General features: G+C 47.7%; 1 protein-coding gene and 1 pseudogene across 2 annotated transcripts in view; one reads left to right on the top strand and one right to left on the bottom strand.

The window, feature by feature from the left end:
* The window catches only part of KY (kyphoscoliosis peptidase), a 55,765-nt gene that overhangs the window by 14,105 nt on the left and 25,122 nt on the right, over window positions 1–16,538 (bottom strand). For both annotated transcript variants that reach the window (XM_002759593.6, XM_035278333.3), the window contains 5 exons: window positions 15,839–15,913; window positions 13,294–13,356; window positions 10,622–10,704; window positions 6,368–6,476; window positions 4,801–4,918 (listed from right to left, as the gene is read on the bottom strand). In XM_002759593.6, the coding sequence (XP_002759639.2) occupies window positions 4,801–4,918; window positions 6,368–6,476; window positions 10,622–10,704; window positions 13,294–13,356; window positions 15,839–15,913 (448 nt within the window). The remainder of the gene's footprint in view (window positions 1–4,800; window positions 4,919–6,367; window positions 6,477–10,621; window positions 10,705–13,293; window positions 13,357–15,838; window positions 15,914–16,538) is intronic.
* LOC144580033 (presenilin-associated rhomboid-like protein, mitochondrial pseudogene) lies at window positions 13,687–14,359 on the top strand (annotated as a pseudogene).

Below are 16,538 nucleotides of genomic sequence, written 5' to 3'. Positions count from 1 at the left end.
CCACATGGCTCCCAAATGTGGCCTGATGGGAAGAGACCAAGCAGCCAACCAGAAGGCAATGTCATTACCTGGGTTACCTTGATGATCCCTGAAGCTGCTGAGTCTTTTATGAATGCATTATCCTTATTATTTAAAAAGATCTCTGTGTTCCGGCTTGGTGCAGTGTATCCTAGGGTATTAATTTGGTATTATTTTGTACTGAGATGGTCCAGGCCCTGCAATAGGAACTATGTGATGCTGCTACAGCCAGCACAAATGCCAGGCCCCAGCAGCAGTGTGGCTGAAATGTCTGAGTGGACAGGTGCACCCTACACCAATGGGCTCTGGCCACAGTAGACTTTCCCAAATCTGATCGCCTCTCCCAGGATGTCTGAGCCAAGTGGGGGAAAAAGGGAGGGACCATGGCTGCAGGAGAGACAATGAAGCATGTTTTTCTTTTGGTATTTTGTTGAAAATACTGTGGTTTCTATACTGCAGCAAGACAAACAAACCATGACTTATGTTTCACAATTTATGTACTTGATTTCTTTTCTTTTCTTTTTTTTTTGAGGCGTAGTTTTGCTCTTGTTGCCCAGGCTGGAGTGCAATAACAGGACCTCTGCTCACTGCAACCTCCACCTCCCAGGTTCAAGCGATTCTCCTGCCTCAGCCTCCTGAGTAGCTAGGATTACAGGGGCCCACCATGACACCGATAATTTTTAGTAGGGATGGGGTTTCACCATGTTGGCCAGGCTGGTTTCCTGACCTCAGGTGATCCACCTGCCTCGGCCTCCTAAAGTGCTAGGATTATAGGCATGAGCCACCACACTGGGCCCTGATTTCTTACAATCTGACAGTGTCTTTATATTTCTCCCATGTGCTCTCTTTTCCCTTTTCTTACACACTATCCTGGTGGCTAGGTCAATAAGTAGTAATCTTGATAATAATTCTCTCTCCAGGGCTCTGTGCAAAACCTTATGAGACGTGGCCTCAGAGGCTTCCTCTCCGACAGGTAAGAGAGGAGTCAGCTGTTTAGAGAGAGAGGCTACCTGGCCTGGCAGTGGCAGAAACAGCAGTAGATGCAGTTATCCTGATGCATAGTTCAGGAACCATTGTGTTGCACCAGCTCTTTTGTAAATTGAGATTTTATTTTGGTCTATACACTTATAGGTGGTATAGAGAGTGAAATGACAAGATGGTTTGCTCCACTGACATAACTCATCTTTGTGAGTGTCATCCTTTCGTGTAAATGCTAAGCATTTTCAAATACGTAAAATCAGATGAAAATAATCTTGTGCTAGGCACAAATGGAGCTAAAAGACTATATTGTTGGAGGAGTCCCATGCTAGGATGTCCCTTTCAGAGGCCATATACACCAGTGTCAGATTTAGTGATAATTTAGGGTTATCCAGTGAACCTGCATCTCCCAGAAGGCTTAGACGGCCACTCCCTATCTTTTGGGGCCTTTGGAACAAAGTGATGTTTTAGGATTGTAGGGAACATCATACTGCTAACCAGAAGCAGCCATCTGACTGTACACACTCCTCCCCCTGCTCTTGGTGACAGCTAGAGAATGGGTGGAAAGCTAGCTGACATCTCATTGGTGACAACCAGCTCCCTCAGTGTCAAACTGGTAATAAGCTCCTGGCTTTATCCAAAGTCTCTGAAAAACCTGCTAGCTGGTGATGCTAAAGCCATGCTAATGGGAAGGGAATTTATTAGAGGTTGACTCAGTGACAGGAATCTGGGGAATTAAGCTTGGCTCCTGTGATTAGGCAGAATCAATTAAGAATGTGGGCAATTGAGGCAAAAAGAGAGACATTAATGCTGGATGATAGAAAGTCAGAAGGAAACTGGACCAGCAGTTACGAGCCATAGCGCTAACCAAAAAACTCCACATCAGTGACTAGGGAAAGACAGAAGGAAATGAATGATGTTGTGAAAATACCTGAATTCCCCACCAAATTACTTTATTAAATCAGTCCTTAGTGAGGCAGTTTCAGGGAGCTGGAATGGACTGGCAAGAAGTAATGATGTCTGTGTGGGTACAACTCTTTCTAAGAAGCCACCCTGACAACCAAGCAGGGATAAATCAGCAAGTGTGGATTACATGTCCTCAGTTATTAAGGAATTAGCTAATTAATTTACTGAATTTTCAGCAGTTATTTTAAAGGTAAAGAGAATTAGTAGAGGGATGCACAGGGAGGTTAGTGATCTTTAAAGGAAAAGTTAAAGGAATTCGGGGGACTGTGAGCTATTGTTACACGTCTCAGGAGGTGTGAGACATTTTGCACACAGTAATCACCATGTTGGAACTAACTTTAAATGATGCAAAATGTTAGGGAGGGTTTTAATGATCAGCTGCAGGCCAGAATAGGGCCATTGTTAAGTATCTGGACCAGGCCAAAAAGCTGACAGTTTCACTCAAGGTAAGTGTCAATTTTCTGAATCTATAGGCTGGCAGAGTCTGTAGGAAAGTTCCAGAGAGGAAAAGGACTCTAATACCCAAGAAAGACAAGATAGGTTAAAAAACAACCACCCTCAAATCAGGTTGGCAAACCCCAAACTGCAATCTCATTGAGTCCTATAGCCCTGCCAGGCAGGCAATCTAGTCTCCAATACATTGATGAGAGCACTGAGGCTGCAGGGGGTTAAGTGCCTTACAAAAGGAACAAAACTGATAGGTAGTGAATCAAAACTGGGAGCCAAGTCTTTCTGGCTTTAACTTTGGCACTCCTTCTGAAGGATGCAAGGATGCTTATACGGGATAAAGGAGGCGATACCATTCTAAGCAGTGGACGTTGGTCTTTCTAGCTTCGAATCTGGCTTTCCTTCTATAGTATGCTAGAAAGCTTATACTGGATAAAGAGGGATATATCCTGCAACTTGGAAAAAATACTAAGCATTTTCAGATTTGCAGAATCAGATGAAAATAATAATGTTCTGAAAGATGCTAGGCACAAATGGAGCTAAAAGACTCGTGGCTGTTTCATCATTTAAAAGAGAATAAGCCCCACTCCATACAAGTCTGCTAGGAAGATCCTTTCATTTTATGTTGTTCCTGTATGTGTCTTTTGAAGGCCTACTGGGTGTAGGATTCACGGGAGGCAAAAGGAGAGAGGAGATAAAGGCAAATATAGATGTATACAACCGGTTGGATATATAACAAGAACTGAGCACAGGTAATTTCTTGTATGCACAGAACACAGTCTGGAAAGGAATATGACCAAATGCTAGCAGGGTTAGCTCTAAGTGGTGAGGTTCAGAGTAACAATTTCTTCTTTCTGCTTTAGTGCATTTTATAAACCATCTACAATGAATGATATTTGTAAATTTTAAAATGTTATTAATTGAAAGCATAAGGCAACACATGAGTTGGTGTGTAGCTGGGCTGGGGGCACCAAGGACAGGGAAGGTGGTGAGCCATCCTGGAGAAGGGCCTGGAAGGAGCACTGGGAGAGGGAGCAGGGATGCATGCAGAGGTGGGCGGGCAGCTGGTGTCACACAGTGCAGGGCTGGAAAGTTGGCTGAGGTCAGATTTTGGAGGACTTTGATGGACAGTGTGATCCTTTAGTGGCGTTCAGGAACCCAGGGCCAGGGGGGCCTAGGCAGAGGCCAGCAAGGGTCCAGGCTCCTGGAGAAGCCCACAGGCAGTAGAGGGTATGCTTGTGTCTGTGGCAGGAAGAGTGGATGGGAAGCAGCCAGGGTGGCATCTTCTGTACCCTGACCGGCCGTGGCTGCCTCTAGGGCTGTGGTCTCAGGGACTGGCCTTGGAAGTGAGAAAAGGGAAGAACAGGGAGCAGAGCAAGATGGTTGGAGTAACTCAGCAGCCAGGTACGTGCCTGTGCTTGGCAGTGGTGATGGGGACAGGAGGCAGGACAACAGGGGGGTTGGGCCAGGAATAGGTTGCGTGCACCCAGTGGCCAGCAGCTGCCGTTCGTGCACCACTGAGGCCATCACAACTGCCTGCCTGTGGACTAAGTGTTACGCTTGGCTTAATGAATTGCCACCTGCAGTTCTGGTGGGCTAACATCTGGGTGCCTGTGAAGACTCACTCCCAGAGGCCTTCAGAGACAGTGGGCAGCCATTTATCTGCCCCCAGAGAGGGGTTCTTTGATGGCTCCAGGGCTAGCTGACTGTTTTCTGGAGGAACCCAGCAGACCTCAGAGAGTGAGCTCAGGAAGCTGTGGGGGTCGAGTGCAGTCCCCCCCCCCCCCCATCTTGAGCTTGCTTTGAGTCACTGGGAACCAGCAGTGGGCCATTCTCCTGCTCAGGCCAGAGCTGTCACCCACCCCAGCAACCTGGCCATATGCCCACTCCCAGAGTGCTGAAAATGGAGCCCAGCGACCCCAAGAGAGCTGCTTCCTAGTGCTTCAGCTGTCCAACTGACAGATCTTTTCAGGTGGGAGATCTTTTGTTTCCCCCAAAAAGAGGCCCCCTGTGTCAGCCCTGAGGACAGCCTTTCACAGTCCCCTTGGCATCTGCAGCCACTGTCCTCCCGCTCCCAGGCCTGCCATTCTTTTAACCTTCAGCTGCATAGAGATGGGAGAAGGCGGAAAAAGGGCCTTTTATAACCAAATTATCTCTGTGCATTCATCTGCCATTATGTTAATGCATTGCGAAGCCCGGCAGATGGTACAAAGTCAATTATGCTGGTGTTAAAAAGGGAGAAATTGACCTTTTCAGGACTCACTTGGGTTCCAGAGCAGAGTTTGCAAACTCAGGTTTCAGGCCTGGCATGTGGGCAAAGGCACACAGCACTTTGGGAGAGGGAGGGGGACCAAGTCCATTGGTCACCATGGGGACTTCTATCTCTTGTACCTGCACATTCTCTCAAAGAGGCCAGCGTAGCCATCACAGTTGGTCTTCTGGGTCCGCAGGATGTCAGTGGGTTTGAAGGCTTGGCGGTCCTTCTCCTGGGCAGCCACAATGTCGTACTCTGCAGGGCAGGGGAGGGTATGAGGAACCTGAGCCTGGGAGGTGAAAGGTTCAACCTCTACCCCCAGCTGTGTGCTGGCCAGCACCAGCCCCGGGAAACCACAGTGGGCTTAGTGGAGCTACAGCCCCAGCCCAGATGGGATCTGGGAACTGTCACCTCTTTGTGCAAGTGGCAAGAGGAGGAGGCCTTGGCAGAGGGGGCTACCTGGCTCCCCAAGCCTCTGAGGAGGGGCTAGCAGGAAAAGGGACCAGGACAGTGCAGGGTCAGGGGCTCTTTCCACTAACCCCCACCATAGAGCTCTGCACACAGTTCCAGTGAAATCATGCATCCTGTCCTGAAGCCCAAAGGCCTCACACTGGCCCATGGGGCACTCTGAGCTCATCCCAAATGAAGAAGGCTGCTCTCCCATAGCCTGTCACTTCACTAAGGAGGGGAGACATTATGAAGAAGCCTGAGGTCTGCAGTGAGGCCCTAAGACAGAAGTCTCTGCACCTACTGAGGACCCAAAGGGACTGTGTCTGTCTGTGTTGGCATGGGGACAGGAGCAGTAACAAAGTCCTATAAAGGTCCCATTTCTGACCTACCCCTTTAAGGCACAGACACAGCTGATGGAGTTGGGATGGGAGCTGGGGGTCTCACAGGTCCTCGGTTTGGATCTCCTGACTGTGCCAGGTGAGCTCATTCTCTAAGCTACATTCCCAACTGTTCCAGAAGAACAAAAGAAAAGTGGCAGCAGGTTGAGAAAGGCCTTGCTGGTCTTTATGTCAAAGGACTAGGAGTCTGCCTTGAGATCTGGCCCTGCCCGCTCTCATTTGTGTTTGCAAGGTAGCAAGGGGCAGCATCCCTTAGCCACCACCTCTGCAGCTCTGCTTGACCGGGAGCTTCCCAAGGCCATCCCGCAGACAGCTGTGGACAGCAGCTAAATAGGCCGAGGTATCTCAGGTGGCTGCAGGAACCCTGGAGACTGGGCTGGGACCAGTGGCCAATGTTGCTAGTGAGGTGGGAGCAGGAAGTGGAGAACCTGCTTTTCCTGGTACAGGAATTTAATAAACCCTCTGGTATTGTGATCATTTTTCAAACAGCTGAAAATTTTCTCTGCCAATGATCATCCTTTCTGGAGATGACCTGCTGTCCTGGGCTCTCATCTCTGTGATGATGAGACAGAGGGAAGGCTGGGACAGAGGGAAGGCTGCTGCTAGATGATAGTCCCAGCTCTGGGCACTGGCTGTGGGCAGAAGGCTGCAAAGGATTCTCCTCTGACTTTCATGGAGACTGATAGCACATGGTGAATTTTATCCTTGGTTACTCTCTGGTTCATCCGTCCAGTCTTCTGGGTCCTCTCCCACCTTTCATATCACTCTGCACACATGAATAAGCTGATAGGAGCAGGGGCCTGCAGGGAATGGCAGCAAGGGGTTCTAGAGCCTGCAGTGCCACAGGTGGGCCTACCTATGTGATGGCAGATCCAGATCCAGATGGCACGGACTCTTTCCAGGTCAGTGTGGGCCTCTTGGAGCAGATCACTCACCAGTTCATCCAGGCCACTCTTGGCTGTCACCTGGAAAGCAGGAAGGGCATGCTGTATTAGGAACTCGAGGAGGGGCCCAGCACCTACAGCCAGTGCTGCTCCTTCTGCAGGCAGAGAAGCGATAGGAGAGGCTCTCAGGGGCAAAGGCTGGCTGAGGACAAATTGGGAGGAAGTGGGAGAAGTTGGAAAGGACAGGTGGTGCTGACCAGCTCAATCACAGGCCCTAGAGCCACCACAACTTTTCTCTGAAGATCTGGGGGCCAGCCAGGCAGGCATCTGGACAGCTGTAGCAGCCCCTGGTCATGGTCAGTACTAAAGATTTAACATAATCCTTATCAAAATTCCAATAGCCTTCTTTGCTGAAATGGAAAAGTCAGTTCTCAAATTCCTATGGATCCCAAGGGGCTCCAAATAGCTAAAACAATTTTAAAAAAGGAACACATTCGAAGGACACAAATTCCCCATTTTCAAAACTTACTGCAGAACTACAGTAATCAAAACAGTTTAGTCCTGCCATAAAGATTATATAGACAAATGGAATATAACTGAGAGACCAGAAATAGACCCACATATCTATGGTAGGTTGATCTTTGTCAAGGGTGTCAAGTCCATTCAGTCGAGAAAGAATAGCCTCATTTACAAATAGTACTGGGACAATTGGGTTTCCACATGCAAAAGAATAAAATTGGATTTCTACCTCATGCCATATACAAAAATCAACTCAAAATGGATCAATGATTCAAATATAAGAGCTTAAACCATAAAACTCTTAGAATAAAACACTGGGGTTAATCTTCATGACCTTGGATTTGGCAATGGATTCTTGGATTTGGCACCAAAGACATAAGTGACAAAGGAAAAAATAGATAAAAAGGCATTCATGAAAATAAAAAATTCTGTGCATTAAAGGATATTACTGAGAAGCAAAAAGATAACCTACAAAATGAGAGAAAACATTGCAAATCATATATCCAATAAGAGTTAAATATCCAGAACATAAAAGGAACTCCTACAACTCCACAAAAACAAAAGCAAGCCAATTGAAAAAGGGGCAAAGGACTTGAACAGACATTTCTGTAAAGAAGAGACACAAATGGCCAAGAAGCACATGAAAAAATGCTCAACATCCTTAGTCACAAGAGAAATGTAAATCAAAACCACAATGAGATACCACTTCAGACCTACTAGAATAGCTATTGAAAAATGAAACCAGAAAATAACATGTTGGCAAGACTATGGAGGAATTGGAACCCTCGTATGATGCTGGTGGGAATGTAAAATGGTGCAGCTGCTGTGGACAACATTTTTACAGTTTCTCAAAAAGTTAAATGTAGAATTATCATATGATCTAGCAATTTCACTCTGAGGTATATACCCCAAAAAACTGAAGGCAGAGACCCAAACAGACGCTTGTTTCCCAATGTTCACTGCAGCACTATTCACAATAGCCAAAAGGTTAAAAAAAATCTGTCCATGAATGAAAGGATAAATAGAGTATGTACAACATATACAAGGGAATATATGTATAAGTCCTTCAACTATAAAAAGAAGGAATCAAGTTCTATATGTGCTACAACATGGATGAACCTTGAAAATATGATGCTAAGTGACATAAGCCAGACCCAAAATGACAAATATTGTATAATTCCACTTACATGGAATAATCTAGAATAGGAAAGTTAATATGCAGTATGTAGAGATTACCGAGGGCTGGGGAAGGAGAAATGGGAATTGCTTAATGGGTAGAGTTTCTGTTGTGTGTGATGAGTGTACAACACTGGGAATATAATTAATGCTAGTGAATTGTACGCATGCAAATTATTAAAATGGCAAATTTTATGTTATCATAATTTAAAAAAGGACAAATTAGCTTTCTTCCCAGGGGCCCTCAGGGAAATAGGGCTGAGGTTGTTGCAAAGGGGGCCCTGACCATGTTTTAATCTCTGTAGAGAAGCTGGGGCACTGGGTCCTGCAAAGATGCCTGTGCTCCACTCAGACCCCAGCTTGAGGGTACTCCAGGACCTTGTTTTCAGCTGGAACCATCTCACTGTTCACAAGGGACTCCAGGACCTACCTGCTGACCACTGGCTCAGCACGCTGGCACTCTGACCTCTGGAGACCTCTGGACCCCTGTTCTACTCTCTCAACTGCTTTCTGTTTCATTTCCTTCTGTGTTCAGCTCCAACTCTGCAGACTTTGTCCTTGTCCCCCTCCCAGGGCCCCGAATGGTGCTCAGCATTGCAGGTCTGCACTGCAGCCTGTAGTGTTGACTTAGCCTTGTACTTCAGTGCTATGGCTTCTGGTCCTTTGGTCCCCACCTCCTGGTCCCACCTGGGCCTGGTTTGCTCTGGTGCCTCCATGCTCTGTAGCTGGGTCTCTGGCTCCACTGGCTTTCTGGCACTGTTCTCTGAGTCTGGCCAGCAGCCTGTCCCATCCCTTCTGATAGCCATAACAAAATTCCCTGCCCTTTGCAGACTCCTGACCCCACCACAGGATATGGCAGGAAATGGCCTGGCTTCTACTTCTCAACAGGCCAGGTGGGACTGCCTCACTAAGAGCTTCATCCTCCCCTCTTGCTTCAGCCATCTCTATGTCTCAGGTCTTCTGCCTTTTCAGGGACGTCCCCTCTTCAATGAATGCCCTCCTTCTCCTATGTCCTCACCTCCTCCCTTCCTTTCCTGGCTGCCCCATACCCCCTTATTCCCCCACCTTTGGATGCCCTCCTAGTCTCCTCAGTTCTGCCCTTCTAGCCTCCCCTTCTCTGCAGGCTCCTGTGGGGTTTTCACTCCACACTCCTCATCTCCTGCTTGCTCTTCCACCCACCTGAGACCCAAGGCCTCTAGCCCCTCTGCACTGCCCCTCTAGAGGTAAGGTGCACTTTGATGCGTCTGTCCTGATCTCACTTGAGCAGACAGCACAGCTCACACTGTTGACCACACCTGCCCCAGGGAGCCCCTCCCTGGACCTTCTAGCACTCTGATCCTTCCTGGCCTTGCCTTAGCCTTTTTGATGGCTCCAGGCCCTATGGGCTTCCCCATCCCTGCAATAGGATGCCCATCCTATGGCTTCAGCTCTTGACTAAATCTGATGACTCCCAATCAGTATCTTCATCCCAGACCTTCCCAGGCTTGTATATTCAGCTGCCCTGGGGGCATTTCCCCTGGATGCACCACAGACACCAGAGCCCCTCAAATCCCCCACACACTCATTCCCTAAAACCTGCTCCTTCTCCTTTGCTTCTCATGGTAATGCACTGACCCACCTTCCAGGAGTCAATCCAGTCATCTGGGAGCACCTATCCCCTACCTCCCACCCACTCCACACCAACTGGTTATGGAGTTCTTCCCCTCTGCCCCTAGCTCAGGATTGGCCTTTCCATTCCTCTCTTTCCTAAGTGTCTCCACTTAATCCAGGTCATGTCTTCTGCCAGGACAGGTGGATGTCCTCAACTCATGTCCTTGCTTCTCATCTGACTTTCTTGATCCGGGCACCCAGCCATCCACTCATCATTTCAACAAACAAGGTTCCCGAGTACTACAAGATGATCTTTCTAAGACCACTTAATGTCCTGACTTCACAAAAGGGTTCAGCGCCTTGTTCCTCCTATCAGACTCTGCTGAAGCTCCTGCCTGGCTCCAGTGACTTCCATAGGTCCCTAGTGGTTCAGCTCTTCATCTGCCCCTCCCACCTGCACTTGAGACATGCCCAGGCCCAGAGGCATGAGAGCTTGGCAGCTCATGCCCTTCAGAGGTGAGCACGGCTATGGTCACAGTGGTCCTGGCCATCTGCATCCGTGATCCTCCCATCTTCTCCCTCCCTTCCTCTATGAACTGGAGGGGGGCATAGCTTAGGAGCAGCAATGCCAAAAGGGACATGGGGAAGGCAGGTCAGGGCTGACCAGAGGAGCCTGCCAATGAAGAGCTCCAGGGTGTGCAGTGTGGGGTGGGAACAACCAGATCATGGGTGGGGTGGGGGATGGAATGGCCTCTGGCCCTGGGCAGGGGCTGCTGCTTTTCGCCTTCTGTCCCCATTCATATGCTATGAAAAGGTATACTAGGGCTATCTGATCAAGTGACTCAGGATATGTTCAGGAGGTGTCTGGAGAGAAGCTTTGCTGCCCTAGAACTCTAAGCCACCTTGACGGGGTTCATAGTCAGAGGAGTCAACTCTCCTACCTGTGAGGCATAGATATCCAGTTTTTCAAACTGCTGCAGGTCCAGGGACATGGATTTCAGGCTGGATCGATCCCAGGGGTAGGCTGGAAACACAGGGCAGCTTGGTCAGCAGCTGAGACCCACTGAGGAGGGCTGCCTGGCCTAGGCCTTCTGTCTCTTCAAGGAGCTGTCACTGTCCAACCCTGAACACAATTTTCAAAGCCTGAAACATTGAGCCTAAGAGCTATATGAAGGGTCTCCTGATCAAGTTAGTTTGGGAACTATGGAAACTCCCATTGTCCTCTTAGAGGTCTACAGGGAGCATATGCCTATTGCAGACTGAGAAGTCAGAAGTAGGAAATGGGCTTAACCTTAGTTAACCCAGCAGTTCCCAGACATATTAATGATGGAATCTCCTTTACCCATCATTTGGTTTTCTGTGGATTCCCTGTTATTTTTCCTAGGAATGAATGCTCTTTTGGAGTGTCCAGGCATTGCTGCTCGAATTGACGAGTTCAAGGAGGGAGATCTGTGCCACAGCCACAGTTCTGGGGTGGAGGTGCCAAAGGACACCTGGGTGGGGGAGGGCATGGAAAGGCCAGGCCATCTGGGTTCTGCAGGGTGAGGTGTGTTTGGCACCCAGACAGACTTCCTTCTTTGCCCATGGTCAACTGGAGACTTGAGCATCTCAACCATGTGTTCTGGTAATGGGGCCTTGAGAAAGACTGGGCCTCTGAATCACTCATCTATGCCTAGCTTTACTCACAGGGAGCCTTTTTCCCAGAGACCAAGCCATGAGTCAGGTCACTGAGACAAAGCTACAGGAAGGAGAAAAAACTCAAGACGAACGCTAATGCAGGGCGAGCAATTACACAGGCTTCCCACTGGACACAGGACAGCCATAATCAGCTGCTGCTGGGAGGGCTGCCTGGCCAATGGTCAGACCAGCAGATGCATGGACAGCAGACCCCTGTCCCAGCTCAGAAGAGAGTCTTGGCTCTGGCAGAGCCCTTCTTATCCAAGGGTCCTTGAGTCAGGCAGATCAAAATCAAGGAAGCTGGGTATAAAGACAAGGTGGGGGTGGGAAGAAATTGGGGTCAAAGAGGAGGAACTGAGCCCCTTACCCAGGTGGACCCAACACCCACCTCTCAGCCTCCATGTTGGGAGCCTCTGGGTGCTGGGCAGGTGAGGTGTGCTGGAGAGGCCCCAGGGTATGGTAGGAAGTCTGGGAAGAGCAGGGCCATGTGAGAAAGCCCCTGATGGGGCTGCATTTCTCCCTTGGTTCCAGTCTGGTCCTGACCTCTACCTTGCTGGGAGGGACTGGACCTAGCCACCTGGCCTCAAGCACAGATTTGTGGGATTTCTGGGAGCATGAATGAGATGGTGAATCATATTGTGATGTTAGTGTCACACTGCTGTCTGGGACAGTGGAGGATGTGGGGCTTCTCTACAGGTACATGTAGGGAGGGACATGTGGCCTCCCTGCCTGGTGGGGGCACTGCAGGTGCATTTTTCCGAACATCCTCAGGGCTGCCATTATTGGTGAGCGTCCCTTACTCTGGTGCTATTAGACCCAAGAGATGTAGGGAGAATGTGGGAAGGAGTGTGTGTCACCTCTAGACCTGGACCCAACTCCTTCATGACCCTCTTCTGGGCCAGCAAGGTTTGAGAGGCAATGCCCACTTATTGGGGAGCTGACCAATATCTGGCCCCAGGGGTTTCTTGCCTGGCCACCATGACTTATGTCATCAGCCCCTGCCCTGTGTGGTCCAAGTGCAACCAGAGAAGACGGGGGATACTCAGGCGGACCCCTGCTGAGCCTTCCCTCTTCTGTAGAATCTGTTCCTACCGTTATCTCACAAGAGCCATCAAGGTGACTTAAGTGCATTCAAAGTGGACTCACACATTGAACAGATTTCCACTCAGTATACTCTGCAAAGGAGGTCTCCCTGTACTCCTATTCAGAATAAAAATGGCATTTCTAAAATGGTATTGAAAACCCTATTACTAGTTTTCCCCTTTCTTGGTTTCATTTTCCAATATCTGAACATTAAAAATGCTCATGATTTATGCCTCATTAATTCTACCTCTAAGCAGATTATATAAGATCTAAATATGATTCTACATAAATACATTTAAAATATCAGTGTCATTAACCAAATTATTCTGATTTTAAAGCAAAACCATAGGAAGAAGTATGGAGCTGCACCCAGCCTTGGATAACATCTGGCCTACTGAGGGGGAAACTGAGGCACAGGGAAGGCAAATGAGGGGCAAAAGCAGGATTCCAATGCAGGCTGTCTATCATCCCTCTCAGTGTTTCTTCCTCTGCCTCACTCTGCTTACTCACATGCCTCCTACCTTACAGACATTTGACATTCCATTTAAAGTTAATATAATCCTGAATTACAGTTTTAATATGTTTCCTATAATGGTCTGCCTTGTTATTGGTGGGGTTTATACTTTAGCTTTGGGATGACATCTGGTGCATGAGCTTTTTCCTTCTCCATCTGTGTCTGTGTCCATGGCAGACACTACTAATCAGTTATGAAACTTCCCCTCCCGAACCCAAAGGTGGCCCCAGCCTCTCGGACAGAGACCCAGGAAGTGACTGCCAATTGATTGGAGATTAGTCTATAAGGCTAAACCTATGTGCTTTCTTAAGAATTGCCCTGGAAGACTCTGGAACTTACCATGGGCATCTTTCCCTCCAGGTTGCCGGGGTCTTGTGTTTCCATTTTTATCAGCTTGTAAACCTACAATATTCCAAAGATCAGAAGTATAATTACTTCAGAAGAAACAGAAATGCAAGCACTGATGACTCACCATGTGGTGGTCCTTGCTTTTGACCCCTCCTCTTTACTCTCCTTTTCATAGCTTCCTTGTTCCCACCCCACTGACCACTGAATTGCTGCTGGAATTGCCAGGAGCTTCCTAGTGTGGCAGAGGGAAAACTAAGAACCAGGAAGTAGATGACAAGAAAGGGAGCTGCATTATGCAACTGGAGTTAGCATTTGCTCTGGAACCTGGTGTTCCTGCCCTCTTTTGGATTTTCCTGCTTTCATGAATCCACTGCCAGATAATTCACATCGAATCCAGTCTCAAAGGTCCTTTGTTCTCCAATGTTGCTGTCAACATTCAGTCATTTCTCCTTAATTCAAATGGCAGCAAATATGTATGTTTTGTGGAGCTTCTCTTCCAGCATAGTGAACCTTCTGGGTCAAGAGCAGTTCATGGCAATGTACCTATCTGCAGATGTTATTTCCAATTTTGTCAGTTCCGTGTGTAAAGTTGCCACAGGAAGATATGGACCACCACTTGGGGCATCCGGTGCCATCATGATGGTCCTCGCAGCTGTCTGCACCAAGATGCCAGAAGGGAGGCTGGCCATTATTTTCCTTCCGATAACTCATGTTCACAGCAGGGAATGCCCTAAAAGCCATCATCGCCATGGACACAGCAGGACTGATCCTGGGATGGAAAGTTTTTGATCATGCAGCACATCTTGGAGGGGTTCTTTTTGGAATATGGTATGTTACTTATGGTCATGAACTGATTTGGAAGAACAGGGAGCCTCTAGTGAAAATTTGGCATGAAATAAGGACTGATGGCCCCAAAAAAGGAGGTGGCTTTAAGTAAAACTGGATTGGATGGTAGCAGTGCATCTGGTCGTGCTGCCCAAGAGCCCTGGAGACATTGGCCCTTGAGTGAGCAGGGCTCTGCTCCCATCTGGAAGACACTGGCATCGGCCCCCCGGGGTTTTTGCTGTGTCCCATGGTCTGTGTCTTTTTAGAAAGTGAATTATGAAAAGTTGTGAATAAAGGCTTCTGTCCAGTTTGTAAGAAAAAAAAAACAGGATGAAAACAGACTATGGATGGAAACAAAGATGCGGGGAGGGGAAAGCAGTTTGTGAGGAGGTCAAAACCTAGAAAGGTCAGGTCATAATTAAATGATTCCTTGAGAGGATTAAAGGCCAACTGAATTTTATACATTGTGGACTGTAAAGGCAGAATGGTAGCCAATAGTTATTAGACTCCCTGAGCAAAAGGAAAGGAACTTTTCCTGCTGATCTGGAACCAGGTCAGGAAGATTTGGGTCCCTGATGGGATCAGGGGGAGCTGAGGGTGGGGATGCCAAGGCAGGTGGTTTTATGCCCCTGAAGGCCACTTGAGGCTATTAAATATAACACAAGAAGGTTGTAACCACACACGGGTCGTTCTGAGAAACAGTGCTCCTTTTATTTATCACACCTACATTTGGAATTTCACAGCTACATTTTTTTCCACCTACATTTTTGATAGAATGATAGGTGTTCAAAGTGGTAGCTAGCATTTATTACATACTTACTATGCCTGGTTTGGGCTTTATATTTACTCTCTCATTTAATCTCATAATCTTATAAGGGAGATTTGCTTATTTTCCTCTTTTTATAGATGAGAAAATTGAGTTCAAAAGAGGGGTTAGGCCAATGGACCAAGGTCACACAGCTGAAACATGAACCCAGTCAGTCGACCCTAGAGCTTGCCCTCTTTACACTAAACTGCTCTCTTGAGATCCTGACTGCTGATGACTACAGGACTTTGGCTCACTGCATAGATGTGAAGAGGACTTGAGCCTCAGTTGTTCTGCAGCTTCTGTTCCTTAACATGCATTCCTTCTGAGGCCCCTATTTAGCCATAAGGCAGACAGATGCAGGGAGAGTACTGAGAAGGGAGTGGAGGAGACATCCTGGTCCTGGTCCTGAGCCTATGTGCACTGCACTGAGGGCTGAGAAGTATGGTGGTTAAGACCACAGGTTCTCACCCACTTGCCAGCTGGGTGACTTGGGTAGTTACCTCACCTCTCTGATCTAAAAAGTGGGGATGATATTTGTATACATCAGAAGGTTAAAAAGTTAATAAATGTTAAAGTACTTAGCATTTTGCATGCCACTTTTTGGGCAGTCAACCAATGGTATCTAAAAACAACAGCAACAACACTCTTGTGATGCAATGTGTCTCCAGCTAAATGTCTTGTGTTACCTATGACTAATTCCAGAGATGCAAAATCAGTGGGAGCTGGGTGTGGAGAAAAGAGCCTCCCAGGATGAAGCTGTCATGCTTCTGCCTTTTCCCAGTTTGCAGGCTCATGTCACTCTTCTTCTTCCCTCAGAAGATGCGTGGGCTGGGATCTGGCCCAACCAGCTACCTTCAATCCTCTCTGCCAGCCCTCCACCATGAGTACCTGTGTCATACATACGTTTAGCCAAGGAGAACTTCTTGAGCAGCTGGGGCATGGCATTTTGAGGGTGGACTTCCACAGTCAGTTGTGTTCCTACAAAGGAAAAGGAGATGACATTCTCAGCCAGATGCTGCCAGGAAAGGGTGCAATCATGACTGATGATTGAATAACAAAACAGTTTTAGAACTTTCTTTTGTACATACAAATCATCCTTGTTTTTTTTTTTTCTTTTTTCTTTTTTTGATTCGGACACTTGCACTGTCTCCTGGGCTTCCTGGCTGGAGTGCAATGGTGTGATCTCAGCTCACTGCAACCTCTGCCTCCTGGGTTCATGCAATTCTCCTGCCTCAGCCTCCTGAGTAGCTGTGATTACAGGTGCACACTACCACACCTGGCTTATCTATCTATCTATCTATTTATTTATTTTGCTATTTTTAATAGAGACAGGGTTTCACTATGTTGGCTAGACCGATCTCAAACTCCTGACTTATGATCCACCCACCTTGGCCTCTCAAAGTCCTGGGATTACAGGTGTGAGCCACTGCACCCAGCCCTTTGTTTTTTTCTTTACATCCAAACAACAACAAATCAAGCAGATAGTTTCCAGAATCAGGCAAGATGGAGTAAAGCACACTCAGCCCTGTCTCTCCCACTGAATGCAACCTTAAACACTGTACAGAATGCAAAGGGCAACTATTAGAGGAAAGACTGAGAAGAA

The sequence above is a fragment of the Callithrix jacchus genome, chromosome 17, assembly GCF_049354715.1.
Source record: "Callithrix jacchus isolate 240 chromosome 17, calJac240_pri, whole genome shotgun sequence".
Taxonomy (NCBI): Eukaryota; Metazoa; Chordata; class Mammalia; order Primates; family Cebidae; genus Callithrix; species Callithrix jacchus.
Note: the sequence above shows the minus strand (reverse complement) of the source record. Positions and strands in the feature narration are given on the sequence as shown.